The following is a 16,662-nucleotide window of genomic DNA, read 5'->3' on the forward strand; positions in this document are numbered from 1 at the left end:
AGAAGAAATGAAGGAAGATTGTAAAAGCTTCTACATGCAAGTGAGAATTGGTCTCTCTTACAGTGAAAGACACTCATTTCCTCATTTGCCATTAGGTCCCCACAGTTTGAACAAGTATTTTGCAGCTGTCTTGTCAATAGAAGACAAAAAAACTCAAAGAATATATAAAAGCAGAGGGAAAAGAGGAGAAACTTAAAACAATCACAGTCACTGGAGAAAAAGTACTAGGCAAACTAATGGGAATAATGTTCAACAAGTCAGCTGGATCTGATGGCCCGTATCCTAGGATCTTAAAGGAAGTGGCCGCAGAGATAGTGAATGTATTGGTTGTAATCTTCTAACATTACCAGAAAAGTCCCAGCCTATTGGAAAATTGCAAATGTAACACTAATATCCAAGAAAGGAAAGAGACAAAAAGCAGGAAATGTAGGCTAGTTAGCCTAACATCTGCCATTGGGAAAATGCTGGAACACATGATTAAGGAATTAGTAGCATGACACTCAAAATTATCAGACAATCAGGCAGAATCAACAGGTTTTGTTGAAGGGAAAATATATTGACAAGGTTGTCAGAGTTCTTTGAGGGCATAACAAGCAAGGTGGATAAAGGGGAACCAATAGATGTTGTGCATTTGGATTTCTAAATGGCATTTGATAAGGTGCCACATAAAAGGTCAACTGCACAAGATAAAAACTCATGGTGTTGGGATATATGTTAACCTGGATAAAGAATTCAATAACAGACAGAAAACAAAGTATTGGAATAAATGGATAATTGGAGCCAGTTCAGAGAAGATTCGCTTTGCTTATTTCGGGGATGAGAAAAGGTTGACCAGTTTGAGCCTATTATACTCACCAGACTTTAGAAGAATGAGAGTTGATCTTATTGAGGAGTGGAGTACAGAAATAAAGTTTTGCTCCAATTGTAAAGTGTTCTGATTTCCATTTCTTAGGAAGAACATACTTCCTTTGGAGGCAGTAGAGTGAAGGTTCACTAAATTGGTACTAGGAATGAGACTGTTGTCCTATGTTGAGAAGCTGAGTAAATTGTGCCCATATTCTCTGGAGTTTAGAAAATGAGAGGCAAACACACTAAAACATACGAGACTCCGAAGGGGCCTGATATGATAGACACTGAGAGATCATTTCCATTGATCAGGGAATCAAAAACATGAGGACAGATTCAAAGGATAAATGGCCGATCACTTCAGACAGAGACAGGCAGAAATTGCTTCACTCGAATGGTTGGAATCTTTGGAATGCACTACCCAAAAGGGCTGTAGATATTCTGTTGTTGAATACTGGCTAGGTTAGACAGCAATCAAGGGAAATAGGGAGTTGGTGGGGAAATAGAGTTGAAGCTTAAGATGGGCCATGATTATATGGGATGGTGGAGCAGACTGGACATGCCATTCAGTCTACTCCTGCTCTTACTTCTTATTTTCTTATGTTGTAAAGTTTTTGGAAATACTGTTGCAAAGGAACAGTTTCGGAATTGTTGTGCAAGTTGCTGGTTTTATCTGGTCTCCCAATGGGTTAGTGATGCAAGCAAGGTGTATTGAACAGCACAAGTGGTTGGGAGCGTGTTGGGTAGGAGACACCATTTTAAGATGCATTCACTGACATTGAGCATTCACGTGAGCTCTTGAACATTCAAGCCAGCCTGCGGTGTACTTAACACTGGGCTAAACACTACAATCAGGCAAATGAGGAAGTTGCATGAAATATGCAGGCTGCCTGCCTCAATAAGACTAGATAAGGGCAGATCTCAAATTGTGATACCCTTTGTCTGAAATCAAGGGAGGAATTTTTAGTGTTATAGAGCACCTCCAACAAATACTGCAATGTTTAAAGCAACACCTCCCATGCCCAAGAAAGAATACAACTCCTTGTATAGTGCAGTACAAACCAAAATAGGGAAGGATGGCACAAATTGGACTTATCAACAAATCAATTACACAACAAAAGGCAAATGTAGAGTAACAGAATGTTTGTGCACATGAAATGAAGTGAAAAGGGAAAGATGAAAGAGTGGAAGCATAAATGTGAAGGAAATAAGAGATGTAGATAGAGGAGATTAAGAAGTTTTAAATGCAAATCAGCAAGCACAATGAAGGTGATGGCCAAGTGCTATTATCACTAGACTATTAATCCAGAAACTCAGCTAATGTTCTGGGGACCCCGGTGTGAATCCCACCACAGCAGATGATGGAACTTAAATTCAATAAAAAATATCTGGAATTAAGAATCTATTAATGACCATGAAACCATTGTCAATTGCCAGAAAAACCCATCTGGTTCACTAACATCCTTTAGAGAAGGAAATCTGCCATCCTCATGGTCTAGCCAGACCTTTGTTTAGCCAATTGAGTTTCCAGAGTGCAGGAGTTTCAGGATTTTTCTGGCAGCATTGTTATGGAACTGGAAATAACCATGTGTGTCTGTTGTGAAGTAATTAGTCTCAACACTGGAAAAATCAGAACCTGAGCTTTCCCTCCCATATGGACGGTGGCCTATCACTTGCAGTCAGACAATGAACAAAATGAGGAAATAAATTTCTAACTGCTACCCACCTCACTGGACTCTGCATCATCTAAGTCCTTGTAATAGGGACAAAGAGCATCATTACTGTATGACATTTTCACTTTTGAGCCTTTCCATTGCTGTTCTACCCATTCTTCCACAATGTCCTGTTTGTGATTTTTCATTGTACTCATTTCTCATTTTCCCTACTTTGCCCCAATTTCCTTTACCATCAATGACGAGCTGGCTGCAGTGAAGCAACACCACTCCTGTGACATCACAATAACAAAGTGACAGGACAGGCCAGTTCAACTTTCTTAGGCTAACAAAAACTTGCTTCATTTCTGAAACTGACTTACAACTATTTCAAATGGAAATAAAGGACAAAAGTATTTGCTGGCTAAAATTTATGATACATTACCATTCTGGGAATCTCTACAACTAGCATAAGGTTTGAGTTTGATGAAGATACAAGAGGGTACATTTTCTTAGACATTCCCCTGCTGCAGCAATGCAAGATCGGTGACAGCCTTGCTTCTATTTGGAAATGAGATTTCTGCTGAGCTGCGGCTACACAGCAGTAAATGCTCAAGGAAAATTACCTCTTTTGTTTTGCATAAGAAACAAGAGCAGTATGCTAAAGAGCCCTTCAAGTCTGCTCCACCATTCAATGAGATCGTGGCTGATCTCAACCTCACTTTCCCATCCATTCCCCACATCTCTGGATTCCCTCTATTGTTCAAATAATCTGTCTGCTTCAGATTTGAATTTATTTAATGACTCAACCTCAAAAGCTCACTGGCACAGAGGGTACCAAGGACTCATGAACCCCTGAGAGGTAATTCTTTCTCAGCACTGTCTTAAAAGGTAGATCCTTTATTCTGAAGCTATGCCTCTTTACAGTGCTGTAATGCAGAAACATCCTGTCAGCATCTACCTCGGCAATGCTCCTCAGAATCTTGTATGTTTCAAAAAGATTACTTCTCATTCTTCTAAACTTCAAGAGCCCAACCTGCTCTATCTCTTCTCATATGAAAATTCTCCTGCCCTAGGACTCAACCTAGTGCAGAACTTTCTCTGAACTGCCTAAGTGAAGAGGGTCTTGAAAGTAGTCTAGCAAACTTGCCCCCAGTTTAACAGGGAGAAGAGAGCTGTTGAAATGCTGGGAGGGATTCTGGATTTTAAAAATAAGCAAGACCATGGTTCTGCTGAGAGTGGGACATAATGCATAAACAAAATGTTTGGAAATCTGTCAGGTTCAGAAACTAACAAGGAATACCTGTTCTATAGTTTAAAGTATTAGCAGCCACTAAGTAATGTCTTGTCTATCTTGATTCTAGTTTGTTATAGTAAAAGTCTTACAACTTGAAATCTTGTCATGCAATTCTTCCAAGTCAGTTACTGGGAATTCAAACCTAATTTTTAAGTACCAATCTCTACAGGGATCATAAAACTACGTTAAATTGTGAGATTTATGACACCATGTAGATTCTTTCAAAAGGAACTCTATTGCTACAAATATATGGCGATGTCTAACTAAAGTCAGAATTTACCTGATCTTTAAGAATGCGTTCAAGGATTGCAGGGAGGGAGTTCTCTTCTACAGCCTGGTTCTGCATACATGATCGTAATTCAGCCAAGAAAGACTTTTGTTCCTGGTTGAAAACTGCCTGCACAGCCAATAGCAACTCTCCTCTCCAATCAGTCCTTCTATCTACAGAATCCTGTAAAGGTAAAAGGAATGGAGAAAAAGAGTCAAGACTTACGAAACATAAATAATGATTATAATTGCCTTAAACAGTATCATCACTAAATCCTCACCATCAACATCCAACAGGTTGCTATTGACCAGAAACTGAACTGGGTCAACCATAGATAAATACTGTGACTACAAGAGCTTTGTAGATAGCTCTTGTAGTTCCACACACACTATTACCTGGAGGCTGGAGATTATACAGTGATTAACACAACTGCTGATTCACCAAAGACTTTCTACATCGCTATCTGCAAAGCGCAAGTCAAGAGTATGATGGAATATCTCCACTTAGCTCAACGGCAGCTCCAACAACACTCAAGCAGCTTGACACTATCTGGGACAAAGCAGCCCCTTTACATAGGTAAGTCTGTGTGGAATGTGGGCAACATGGTAGCATAGTGGTTAGCACTGCTACCTCACAGTACCAGGGACCTGGGTTCAATTCCAAACTCGGGTGACCATGTGGAGTTTGTATGTTTCACCTGTGTCTGTGTGGGTTTCCCTCAGCTACTCCAGTTTCCTCCCAGTCAAAAGATATGCAGGTTAAGTGCACTGGCCGTGCTAAATTGCCCCTCAGGCAAGTCTGGGTGAGATGTTCTTTTGGAAAGTCGGTGCAGTCTCGATGGGCAACTAGCTCGTGTCTTGTAATATCATCCTTTTTGTCATTTAATCACTCCTGTCTCAAATCTGACCATAAACCTTCTCTGTTTTTCCCTCCACCACTACTTTTCTGTCCCTGTGCGTGTTGAAAACTGGTTACATTTGTAACATTTTTCCAGTTGTTAGTTAAGTTCACCAACCATCTAGTTTTTCACAAATGGTGCAAGCCCTAAGTGGTTCCAACATTGTTCTATTACTGATTTGTTTACTAGGTAATTTCCACAGCCAGATAAAAAGACCTCAAGTTTTTCTTTCACTCTTTCGTGGGCTGTGGGCAGTGAAATTAATAAATTCCGAATCATTTTATTTAGACCTCTGATCTATCATCAGCGAAGATGGAAAAAGGATAAGTGCACAAAGATTTAACTATAAATGGGCCTGACTGCAGTATGATGTGCAAATAATACACAGACTGCAGTGTTCAGCCATTTTCAACAAGTCTAACCTACAAAATAGATTAATGCTTGGAAGCACTAGTGTATCCATGGAGATCAGGTCAATGGCGCATTTGAATATTTATGCATGTCACAACAGGCATGGTGTATGCAGAATTTCTCTGAAAGGATGAGGTCAAATGTGCAGTAGAGCATTGAAAAGGGCATAGGTGGGAGTGGAATTGAGCAGATTGGAAGGTTAGAGTACATGTATGAAATAGGGGGAAAAAAAATCACAGCTGCATCACAACATAAAGAGGGGGCATGCCTCCAAATAAGTATTTAAATTCAATCAATACCTTCAACTAGATGAATAGTTAGCTTAAAACTAAATACAAACTAATTTTAGTTAAATATATAAACTTTAATTTATTATATTTTGTAATTTGTATAATTTGTTGTGTTTAATCAGATCAAAGTGGATAAAGTTAACTAAAATGGGGATATTAGCATTAAAAGGATTCCAAACTAATTCTTAATGATGAAATAAAGAAACTGTTAAACAAAAACAAAGCAGTGCAGAACGAGATCAACTGTAAATTATAATTCTGAGATTGATTATTGCTTTAGTCTAACAAGATTCAAGGGATATGAGACAAAGGGTAGATTTGATCGCAGATCAGCCATGATCACACTGAATGGCGCAACAGGTTCAAGGGATTGACCAGCCTACACTTGTTCTTCTGTAACTACATTTGACATTGTCTTTCTAGTGCAGAGCATTGTTCAATTTCATTCATGCAAAATGGGTCTGAATGAACAGAAAAATCACTGGATGTTTAGGATGCTGACATTCGAACAGTTAGGCATCAATGTTACTGAATCCGTCGTACATGGATGGACGTTTTAATGCAATTGGAAGGAATGTAATATCTTCCAAACTGAAAGTGCTATTAACAAAGCTAACAGGTTTCTTGATTTTCAGAAGCGTTTGATAAGGTGCCGCACAAGAGGTTGTTACAGAAGGTTAGGGGGCATGGAGTTGGGGGTAGGGTGTTAGCATGGATAGGGGATTGGCTGTCAAATAGGAGGCAGAGAGTGGGGGTCAATGGGTGCTATTTGGATTGGCGGTTGGTGACTAGTGGAGTGCCCCAGGCATCGGTGCTGGGGCCTCAGCTATTTACCATTTATATAGATGATCTGGAGGAGGGAACCAAGAGTATGGTGTCGAAATTTGCTGATGACACCAAGATTGGTGGAACGGCAAATTGTGCGGAGGGTGTGGAAAGTCTGCAGAGGGATCTAGGTAGGCTGGGCGAATGGGCCAGGAACTGGCAAATGGAATTTAATGTAGGCAAGTGGAATTTAATGTTGGCAAGTGTGAAGTTGTCCACTTTGGTAGGAATAATGGTAGGAAGGACTATTATTTACATGGCGAAAAACTGCAGCATGCTACGGTGCAGAGGGACCTCGGGGTCCTTGTGCATGAGTCGCAAAAACCCAGCTTGCAGGTGCAGCAGGTGGTCAGGAAGGCGAATGGGATGCTGGCCTTCATCGCGAGGGGGATTGAATATAAAAGTAGGGAGGTCTTGCTGCAGCTGTATAGGGCATTGGTGAGGCCGCAGCTGGAGTACTGTGTGCAGTTTTGGTCGCCGCACTTACGCAAGGATATTTTGGCCTTGGAGGGAGTGCAGAGGAGGTTTACTAGGCTGATGCCGGAGTTGAGCTATGAGGAGAGGCTGAATAGATTAGGCTTGTACTCGTTAGAGTTTAGAAGAATGAGGGGAGATCTCATTGAGACGTATAAGATGATGAATGGGATGGATAGGATAGAGGTGGAGAGGCTCTTCCCGCTCAGAAAGGACAGTAGGACTAGAGGGCACAGCCTCAAGTTAAGGGGGGTGCAGTTTAGAACGGAGTTGAGGAGGAACTTCTTCGCTCAAAGGGTGGTGAATCTCTGGAATTCTCTGCCCGTTGAAGTGGTGGAGGCTGCCTTGCTAAATATATTTAAGACGCGGGTAGATAGGTTTTTGATAGGCAAGGGGATTAAGGGTTATGGGGAGAAGGCGGGAAAGTGGAACTGAGCCACTTCAGATCAGCCATGATCTTATTGAATGGCGGGGTAGGCTCGAAGGGCTAGATGGCCTACTCCTGCTCTTATTTCTTATGTTCTTATGTGGGAGGCAAAGCAGTGTTGCACATGTTAATTGAAAAGAATTTACCTAATTTTGAGAAAGTTGACCAAGATCCAGGGAAGGTGAAAATGCAACGTACAGCATTCTTTTAATAACCCTGCACCACCGCACAAATATTTTGTTATCCCAGAAATTCCTCTTTCCATCTAAATTCAAACCTCGCCATGTTAAACTGTGAAAATTAATGCTAAAAGTGAGGAGGCTGGCAGCATATTTTTATTTATTTGGCTGGGGTAGTATTTATAGTTCAATGGTCATTTCAGTTAACAACAGGAAATTACTATAGACATTGCCAGAATGACATTGATATTGGTTCATGATATTCTGCCACACCTACCAAATCTTGCCTACATTATGTGGTTGACTGGACATATCCTCAGAACTATAAACACAAAGTCACCTACATAACAAGAAAAATCAGCAAACAGTACAATCTGACCACTTGGAAAAACTTCAACTATAAGCCACATAGGGATGACACAGTGGTTAGTACTGCTGCCTCACAGCGCCAGGGAGCTGGGTTCAATTCCCGGCTTGGTCACTGTCTGTACAGAGTTTGCACTTTCTCCATGTCTGCATGGGTTTCCCACGGGTGCTCTGATTTCTTCCCATGGTCTGAAAGATGTGCTGATTAGGTGCACTGGCCATGCTAAATTCTCCCTCCAATACACCTGAACAGGAGTGTGGCGACTAGGGGATTTTCACAGTAACTTTATCGCAGTATTAATGCAAGCCTAATTGTGACACTAATAAATAAGCTTTAAAGATGTCAAGAAAACAGTAATTCTGCTCACCCATCTTCCAAAAGTACTACTGAAGAATACAACTGGTATATAAGACAAAACCTATTTCCTCTGAATATACTCTGTGCTTGTTAAAATATTTGAGAACTCATCCTTTTAAATTCTACAATATTTTGTACATAATGGGGAGGAGAGGCACACCTTGGTCATACAAGGTGCAGACACACCTCCTTAGGATAGCCTTGTAAATTTACCTCAGCACCCTTGTCTGTTGCTTTTGAAAGTAAATCCTTTAATAGCCGAATGGTATCAAGCAGTGTCTTTTTCTCTTGCTGCCATTCTTCCATTGTTGTGCTCAAGACAGAGACAGGTTCAGGCTCAGGTCCAGAGCAGAGAAGAGGTCTTTCTGACAGTGCTAATACCCGACAACCTTCTTCATGCACCCTGTTCAGCAGTGCCTGATGAGGAAAGAAATGGAGCAGATCACAACCTCAATCACTACAATGTGCTGAAGTACAACCAATGTTGGAAGCAGCCTTCAAATGTAACATTCAACATTGTAATAAATTACTGGATGAAACAATATTATACAAATTTAGTATAAGGCATGGTTAGTTTAGATGATAAAATCCCGAGGAACATTATGTAGAAGATTACATCAAGCACAGCAGATGTGTTCTAATTTTTGGTGATGAGCATTTCCATAATTAGGATGTATATTCTTTGACTTAGGTGAAAGCTGGCTTAGCATCGTATAACTTGGTTTGGATCAGAAAGGCTTCAATATTTATTATTGTCAAGAGTCTTAATAAACTTCTGTTAAGCAAGCATGCTGCATATACTCCTCCAGCAGAGTCTTTTACTACAGGAGTGTACAAACATATTGATAATAAAGCTAGCAACTCTTGGCAGAACTCAGTCAATCTCAAACATTCAACCTGTTTCCAAAACTTCATTCTATTTGTGTGCAGAATGATTGATGTTACAAATTTTTCAGACACACATCTATAACCACTTGCACTATTTCTCTATCAAATGTTGTGTATATAGGCTCTTATAAGAAGGTTCTGTACAGTAGATTTTGTTAGCGATTTGGAAGCCCATAGGATCAACTCAACAGTGGCTTCAAAATTGGATTCAAAACATGGACAAGAAACAGAAAGCAGAGTTTGATGGTGAATGGTTGTTTCACAGACAGGAGAAAGATTCAGAAGTTAGTATTAGAAACACTACACTTTTTAGTTCATATTAACAATTTGGACGTGGTCAGAGGTCATCATTTCAAACAGAATCAAAGGAAAAGCTCAGCAGGTCTGGCTGAACCTGTGCAGAGAAAAAGAATTAACGCTTTGAATTTGTATGACACTTCTTCAGAGCTGAAGAGAGGTGGAAACGTGATGGATTTTATACCATGGAAGACATGGAGCAAAAAAAGTCAGAGATCGGTGGGAGCTCAGGAGAAATTTTCAAAGATGTCACTGACACAAGACAAAGGGAGTGTCCATGATAGTGTTAAAGACTAAGGAAGGCGTTCAGATTACAGAATGTATTAATAGCACAACAAGGGTCAGCACCCTTTGAAAGCAAAATTCAAGAACAAGTTTAAGGCTGATCCTGTGGGACAGAGGGGCCTGGGGGACAAAAAAGAAAAAAAAACAAAATGGAGGACTGAGTTTTGAGGTTCTGAGTTCAGAGGTTTGACGCTGTTGAACTCCAATGTTTAGTCCAAAAGGCTGAAAAGTGCCTAATCAGTAGATGAGGTGCTATTCCTCCATTGCACCATAATTTCTAAGTTTGCAGATGACACTCAGCCCAGAAACGTAGCTAAAAGTGAGGAGGCTGGAAGCAGACTTTTATTTATTTGGCTGGGGTAGTATTTATAGTTCAATGTAGAGTTTAACAATTCATTCAATAGTAGATTTCAGGAGCACAGTGACTGTCAAAATGGACAGGTTGATGAGAGACAAAACTTAGTGATAACATGTTGAAATTACACATTTTGTAGAGACAGTTAGGAAAGGCAATATAAACTGATAAAATTTTGATATATGTGCAGAGTCAGGGACCTGGGGATGAATGTACAGAAAAATCTTCAAAGGTGGATGAACAAATTGAGAAATCTATTAAAATATTTTGATGGGATTCTTGGTTTTATAACCAGAGGCACAGAGTAGAAAAGAAAGTAATGCAAAACATTTATTAAGCACTGGTAGGGCCCAGCTGGGGGAATTCTAGACAACATTTTTTTTAAGCAACATGCAGTGGAGATTTACTAAATTGGTGCCAGGGATGAGGAACTTCAGTTAGGTATGGAACTTAGAGAAACTGAGGTTGCTCTGCTTCAGTACAGAAGATTATGGAAAAATGTATTTGTTCAAAACCGTGAAAGGCTGCGAATAGAGTAAATAAGGAGAAACTGTTATCAGTGGCAAAAGTAATGTATGAGAAACCAGAAGCAGCAGATTTGAGGTGACTGAGGAGATATTAGATTTTTTTTTAAAAAATGTGGTGACTTGCGATGCTCTGAAATTGATTTTGTGAAAGGATGGTAGAAACAGATTCAATATTGGCTTTAAATGGGAAAAGGATAAATAGATGAAAGGCAGCATGGTGGTATAGTGATTAGTACTGATGCATCACAGTGTCAGGGATCTGGGATCAGCTCCTGCCTTGGGTAACTGTGTGGAGTTTACACATTCTCCCCTTGTCTGCACCCTGCTCCAGTTTCTCTCCACATCCAAAAATGTGCAGGTTAGATGGATTGGCCATGCTAAACTGCCCCTTAGCATCCAAAAATATGTAGGTACGGTGGATTAAACATGGTAAATGCATGGGGTTACAGGGATGGGTCAGAGGGGAGGGCTAGGTTGAACGTTCTTTCATAAAGTCAGTGCAGACTCAGTGGGCAAAATAGCGTCTTTTGCACTGTAGGGATTTTACTGCTGTATGAAAGGAAACAAAATGCAGTCTTCCTGGGAAAAGGCAAGGAAATTGAACAATTTGGATAACTCTTAAAAACCCTTTGTAAAAAAAGCTCAATGGACCAAATGGGTTGCATTATTCTATGATTCCAGAAATATGCGCACATCATATATGTGTGACATTGACTGAGTCTATGAAATATAATACTTACAAATCTTTTGTAATTTTGGGAGATTTTCTTCCGAATTATAGAAGCAAATTAGTTCTTTCACCAATTCACCACCCGGGAAAAAAATTTCAAAAATGAACAAGTTGTCGAGGAACTGATTTTAACAAGCATTAAAATTTTAAGCACTTATAAGTATTGCTTAATCAGTGAGAGCTGTCTTGAGATGAATGAGAAAAAAAAACACACCAGCTCTAATAAACATACTTTGAAGTATTAACTTCCAATACATTTTTAGATGACTATCGGTATACTTTAGCACTTTTAACACTTGCATTCCTACAGTCAAGTACAAACAGACCTGTAGCTGTGGAGAAGGCACTTCCTCCCCAGATAGTTTGCGCTCTCTTTGATGACTGTCTACATCGACCAATGCCATTCCACGACATCGCAGATACTCCACAAAACTATTATCTAGTCGTTCTGTTGTTTCAAGTTCTTGATTTAGTTTTGCTCCTAGATCCAAACTTGCAGCTGTATCAGGAAATTTAAGAGATGCTTTTTTATATTGTTCATACCAAGGGCTACTATTATCACCCATTTTTACTGAGATGGTGAAAGGGCATTTGTCAACAAGGAATTAAAACAGTTGACTACATAATACTCAAGTTTTAAAGAAAGCAGCTTGGAATACAATTAATCCAAAACTAAAGATCGAGATTACAAGCATCATAGCAACTGTCAAGTCCTGACAATTGTAGACATAAAGCCAATGAGTTTGATTTTATCCCACTAAAATTCACCATGCTCGCCTTCATCGCTCCTTCTTGATGTTTGATAAGGTGCTTACCAATACTCACTTTCATAACTACACCTCTTTTCTCAGTGATCATCTCCTGTTCAGACTTACTCCACAAGGATAGAGTCATAAAGAGGTCCTTCAGTTCATCGTGTTTGTGCCGGCCATCAAACACCTATCTATTCTAATCCCATTTTGTAGCACTTGGACCAAATGTTACGGCATTTCAAGTGCTGATCTAAATGTTGCAAGGGCTCCTGCCTCTATCACCCTTTAAGGCAAAGAGTTCCAGATTAAGACCACTCTCTGGTTTAAAAAGCTTTTCCTCAAACCCTTTAAAATCTCCTTCCTCCAACCTTAAATCTAGTTATTGACTCCTCTAAGGGGAAATTTCCTACCTGTCTACCCCATCTATGTCCCTCAATTTTGTATACCTCAATCAAGTACCCCCTCAGCCTTTTCTGCTCCAAGGAAAACAACACCAGCCTCTCTTCATAGCTGAAACACTCCAATAACAACCTAGTGAATCTCCTCTGTATCTCCCTCAACTATGTCTCTACGATAGCAATAATATTATAGCCCTGTGTATTTAATAATCAACGCCCTTGACTATTCCTCCTCACACCCTGCTTCCTGCAATGTTCTATTCTCTCAGTTTCTCCATCTCACCTGCTCCGAAGATACTACCTTTCACAACAGTGCTTCGGATATGTTTTCCTTTATACTCTTCCCAGGACTGCACTCCCTCCCCCCAACCCACTGTGGTTGATGGGGCCCTTAACCGTGTCCAATCTGAAGAACTTTGCAGAATGCTTCCTCTCAATCCGTAAGTATGACTCTGACCTTATGCTTGCTTGTCGTTTTAACAAACCATCCCATGCTCACATATCTGATCTCATGGTGCTCCAGTGAAGCCCAAAGCAAGTGAGCCACAGCACCTTAAATTCCAAACCTTCAGGGCTCATCTCAGGTCATGAACTCTGTCATCCAGTTTTTTCCGACCAAGTGCCAGTCTGCATCTTGCTTCACAATATTTCTGTCTTTTATCCTGCCACTTTGACATACTCTAGACCAATGTTTTGTTTCTTTACTATAACAATTACCATTTCATTTGCCTGCTGTTCCACGATATCTTTGTAATTTAATCTCTCCCACCCTCCAATCTATCCCTGACCTTCCTTTTAGTTCCACCTCACAACCTTTATTCATAAGCATGAATCTATCATGTTTCCACCCCTTCAGGTCCAAAGAAGAAAATGTTAACTCTGCTTCTCTCTCCAAAGATGCCCCCAGGCCAGAGTTTAAGGAGTACCTTCTGTTTTTATTTCAGATTTCCCACTTTTGCAGTATATTACTTTTATTTAACTAAATTGAACTACCAAGTTTAGTCAGAGAACCAACACCTTGACTTAGAAGCTTATCCACTATCCAATCAAAGGCGTAACTGTCGCTCTACATGTTATCTTAATCCCAAGACTAAATCACACCAAAAATATCATGATCAGGCGTATCCCGTGGTAAGATTATTCAGTAGTCTGTAGAACTACACGCTTGAGAAAATTAGCTTGAGGATTTAAACTTTTTAAAATATGTTCGGGGCGGAAATCAATTAAGCCCTTCTTTTTCATAGAATCATAGAATATGATTTAATATCTACAATATGCTGAACAGCTGACACACGAACCCCAAAACTAGATGGGGGCTCTGGACAAAAGTGCAGGGTTTAAAAAAAGCTTTTACAGGGGGTAGACATCATTGGCTCGGCCAGCATTTGTTGCCCATTTCTAACTGCCCTCGAGAACAGCTGCCACAGTACTTCTGGGAAGGGAATCCAGGGTTTTGACTGAGTGACAGTGAAGGAAAAGGTGATATATTTCCAAATCAGGGTGGTGTGAGGCTTGGAGGGAAACTTTCAGATGACATTCCCAGGCATCTGCTGCCCTTGTCTTCTAGGTGATAGAGGTCACAGGTTTGGAAGGTGCTGTTAAAGGAACCTTGGTGAATTCCTGCAGTGCATTTTTTAGATGGTACACACTGCTGCCACACTTCCTGAATGAAACCCACAACACAGTGGAGGTGGAGGAGATAATGCAGATACCAAAGATTCTGTTTGCTTTGGATGTCAGCCTTGTGCATGGAAAATCAATATGCTCTTGCATGACAAATTCTAACTGTTTCTGGTATAAAGTATGAATCGTTGGTGAGAATAGAGAAACTTTTTGCGTTCTTGGCATACTTACTGCTACTACAGCCATCGCTTATCCAGTCAGGGATTGATACAGTTGATGCCCTATCTTCCTGAAAGGCTGTTAGTGTTGCATCTACTTTTGCATCATTTTGCACCTATGTGAAAAACATAAACTATTAAAAATGTCTCTCTTCAATTTTAGAAACTACAACATTTTATTCATCCTATATTAGAAAGTATTGAAAACAATTTCTGATAATGACTGAAGTGCTGAGTGGGAGAAGAATCAGCATCACAACATTTATTTGACTCACAGGAGATACAAATCACTCACAGAGTCATAGAAATATCAACCCCTCACAACTGGACTTTAGAACCCCAAAATGCAGTGATTTTTAAAAATCTCTGTCCTGTAATACTTTAATATCTGCTCGGTATCACCATGAGGCACACTTCTATACAAGTTGAGTAGTACGAAGAAAGTAACAGTAAATTTGAACCAAGATGGTTGTCTAATTTCCATTGCATTTCCAAGTAGACCAGAATGTGCTGAAAATAAATTGCCTACAAATGTACTTGTAATAAAGGAACAAATTCAAATCAGAATTTGAAATCAAGGCCAACAACAGACATCTAATGAACACCAAGATTTGATGCGGAAACTTAAAATACTGGCCAGCATCCTAAAAGAGGAGAAGTTATATATTGCTGTGACTGATTCAATTGCAACATTTTAAGTGGAAAGCATAGTGAATGGAACACTTGTTTTAAAACTTATTTTTTTATCTTTCTCACCTTCTCTGCATCCAAGGATTTGGAGAGTGAATGTGCATAATCAGATGCAGCTGGGGAATGCCTGTGCAGTTTGTCTTTTGTGGAGTTACTGCTCTGACCCTCTCCATCCCTGTCTTTCCCAAGTCCAAGTGATCTGCTGTGCATTGTCTCCATGTCCACACTGTGCACACCACTGATTTCAGAAATCCTGCTCGAGTGTAGTCCATTCATCCATTCCAGACTTTCCTCATATTTTCTCATCACCTCTGGAGAACTCAACAAGCTTTCATTAATAGTGTGATTGTAGACAAATGGCTGATGCCTATCTTGCCCAACAGTCTGCGAGGTTTCTTCATAATTCGAGGAACTAACTTGTGGTCCGTCCATTTCCAAATTGGACAATCGAAGCAATTCACGTCCTTGCCAATGACATTTTTCACTTAGGTTTTCGACTTCTTTTGCTCGATTTGCTAATTCCTCCTCTTGCTGCAACAAGGCTTCTTGCAGTTGGCTGATCTGTGTTTTCAGGTTACGAGTGTGGATCTCTAGGTCAGCAATGGTGCGGTCTTTTTCCTTTTTAAAAAGCGTACAATTAGAATCACATATTTAGAGAATTAGGAAAGGTTTTCCAAAAATTCAAAACTGCTTACAAACAAAATGTAGCATCTTCATGCTACATTATTAAACTACAGACAGATTGAGTGAATCATCTAAATGTTTTAATGCTATTTGACAGCTGGAAACATTTCAGGTATTTTTCACAATAAATTTTACATTTAAAAACAGAAACCAACAAAGCTAGAAACTGAAACACAAATGAAATGCCAGAATATACAGCATCTGTGAAAAAAGAATGTGACATTTTAAATGTAACCCCTTGTTCAAAGTTTGTTATTTTTTACAGTTTAGACTTGAGATGAAATTACTCAAAATGGTGAAACATTCTGTTAGCATTGCCCTGTGAAATTAGTTGTTTGTCCAAATTCAACCTCCAGATGAGACAGTGAGTGATGCCAAACAGTTATAGATTCAAAACAGAGAAACCAGTTACAGATCCTGAACAACTGCACACACACAAGAAAGTCTGTTACAGATCTGTTCCAGAATTACATATGCATAAAATTATTAATTATCTAAACTTTGGTAGCATCTGCTATATTCTCAATGTCACTTCACCTTTTATAAACAATCCCCATCCATTTGTGGGGGTGGGGAGTACTGAAGAAATAGAATGAAAAGATGCAGTCTGAGGCTTCCAATTTTGTGGATGAGACTAAGCGTATGACTTTGTACTTTGAGAAGTAATAGTAATATGAGACTGTCTAAAAAAAAAGGAAGCTATTTAACAGTCAAGTCCAACATTGAAATGTTTTCTATCAAAGCAATAAAAACTTCTGATGGCTTTCTGACATTGGAAAGCACTTTATATTCAATGCATTATTTCAGAAGTGCAGTCACTGCTGTAATGTAGGTACATGTGACAGCCAATTTGCACACATGAAAGTATCATACACAGCAAATGAATTACTGAACAAATGATCTGTTTTGTAAGATGAGATACTG

At 39.7% G+C, this 16,662-nt stretch overlaps 1 protein-coding gene across 2 annotated transcripts in view; it reads right to left on the minus strand.

Moving 5' to 3' along the window:
- Positions 1-16,662, minus strand: part of pcnt (pericentrin) — a 194,824-nt gene that overhangs the window by 36,567 nt on the left and 141,595 nt on the right. For both annotated transcript variants that reach the window (XM_080198511.1, XM_080198510.1), the window contains 5 exons: positions 15,121-15,672; positions 14,378-14,480; positions 11,700-11,872; positions 8,505-8,708; positions 4,076-4,246 (listed from right to left, as the gene is read on the minus strand). In XM_080198511.1, the coding sequence (XP_080054637.1) occupies positions 4,076-4,246; positions 8,505-8,708; positions 11,700-11,872; positions 14,378-14,480; positions 15,121-15,672 (1,203 nt within the window). The remainder of the gene's footprint in view (positions 1-4,075; positions 4,247-8,504; positions 8,709-11,699; positions 11,873-14,377; positions 14,481-15,120; positions 15,673-16,662) is intronic.

Source organism: Carcharhinus amblyrhynchos, chromosome 11 (assembly GCF_965287045.1).
Source record: "Carcharhinus amblyrhynchos chromosome 11, sCarAmb.v2.hapA, whole genome shotgun sequence".
Classification (NCBI taxonomy): Eukaryota; Metazoa; Chordata; class Chondrichthyes; order Carcharhiniformes; family Carcharhinidae; genus Carcharhinus; species Carcharhinus amblyrhynchos.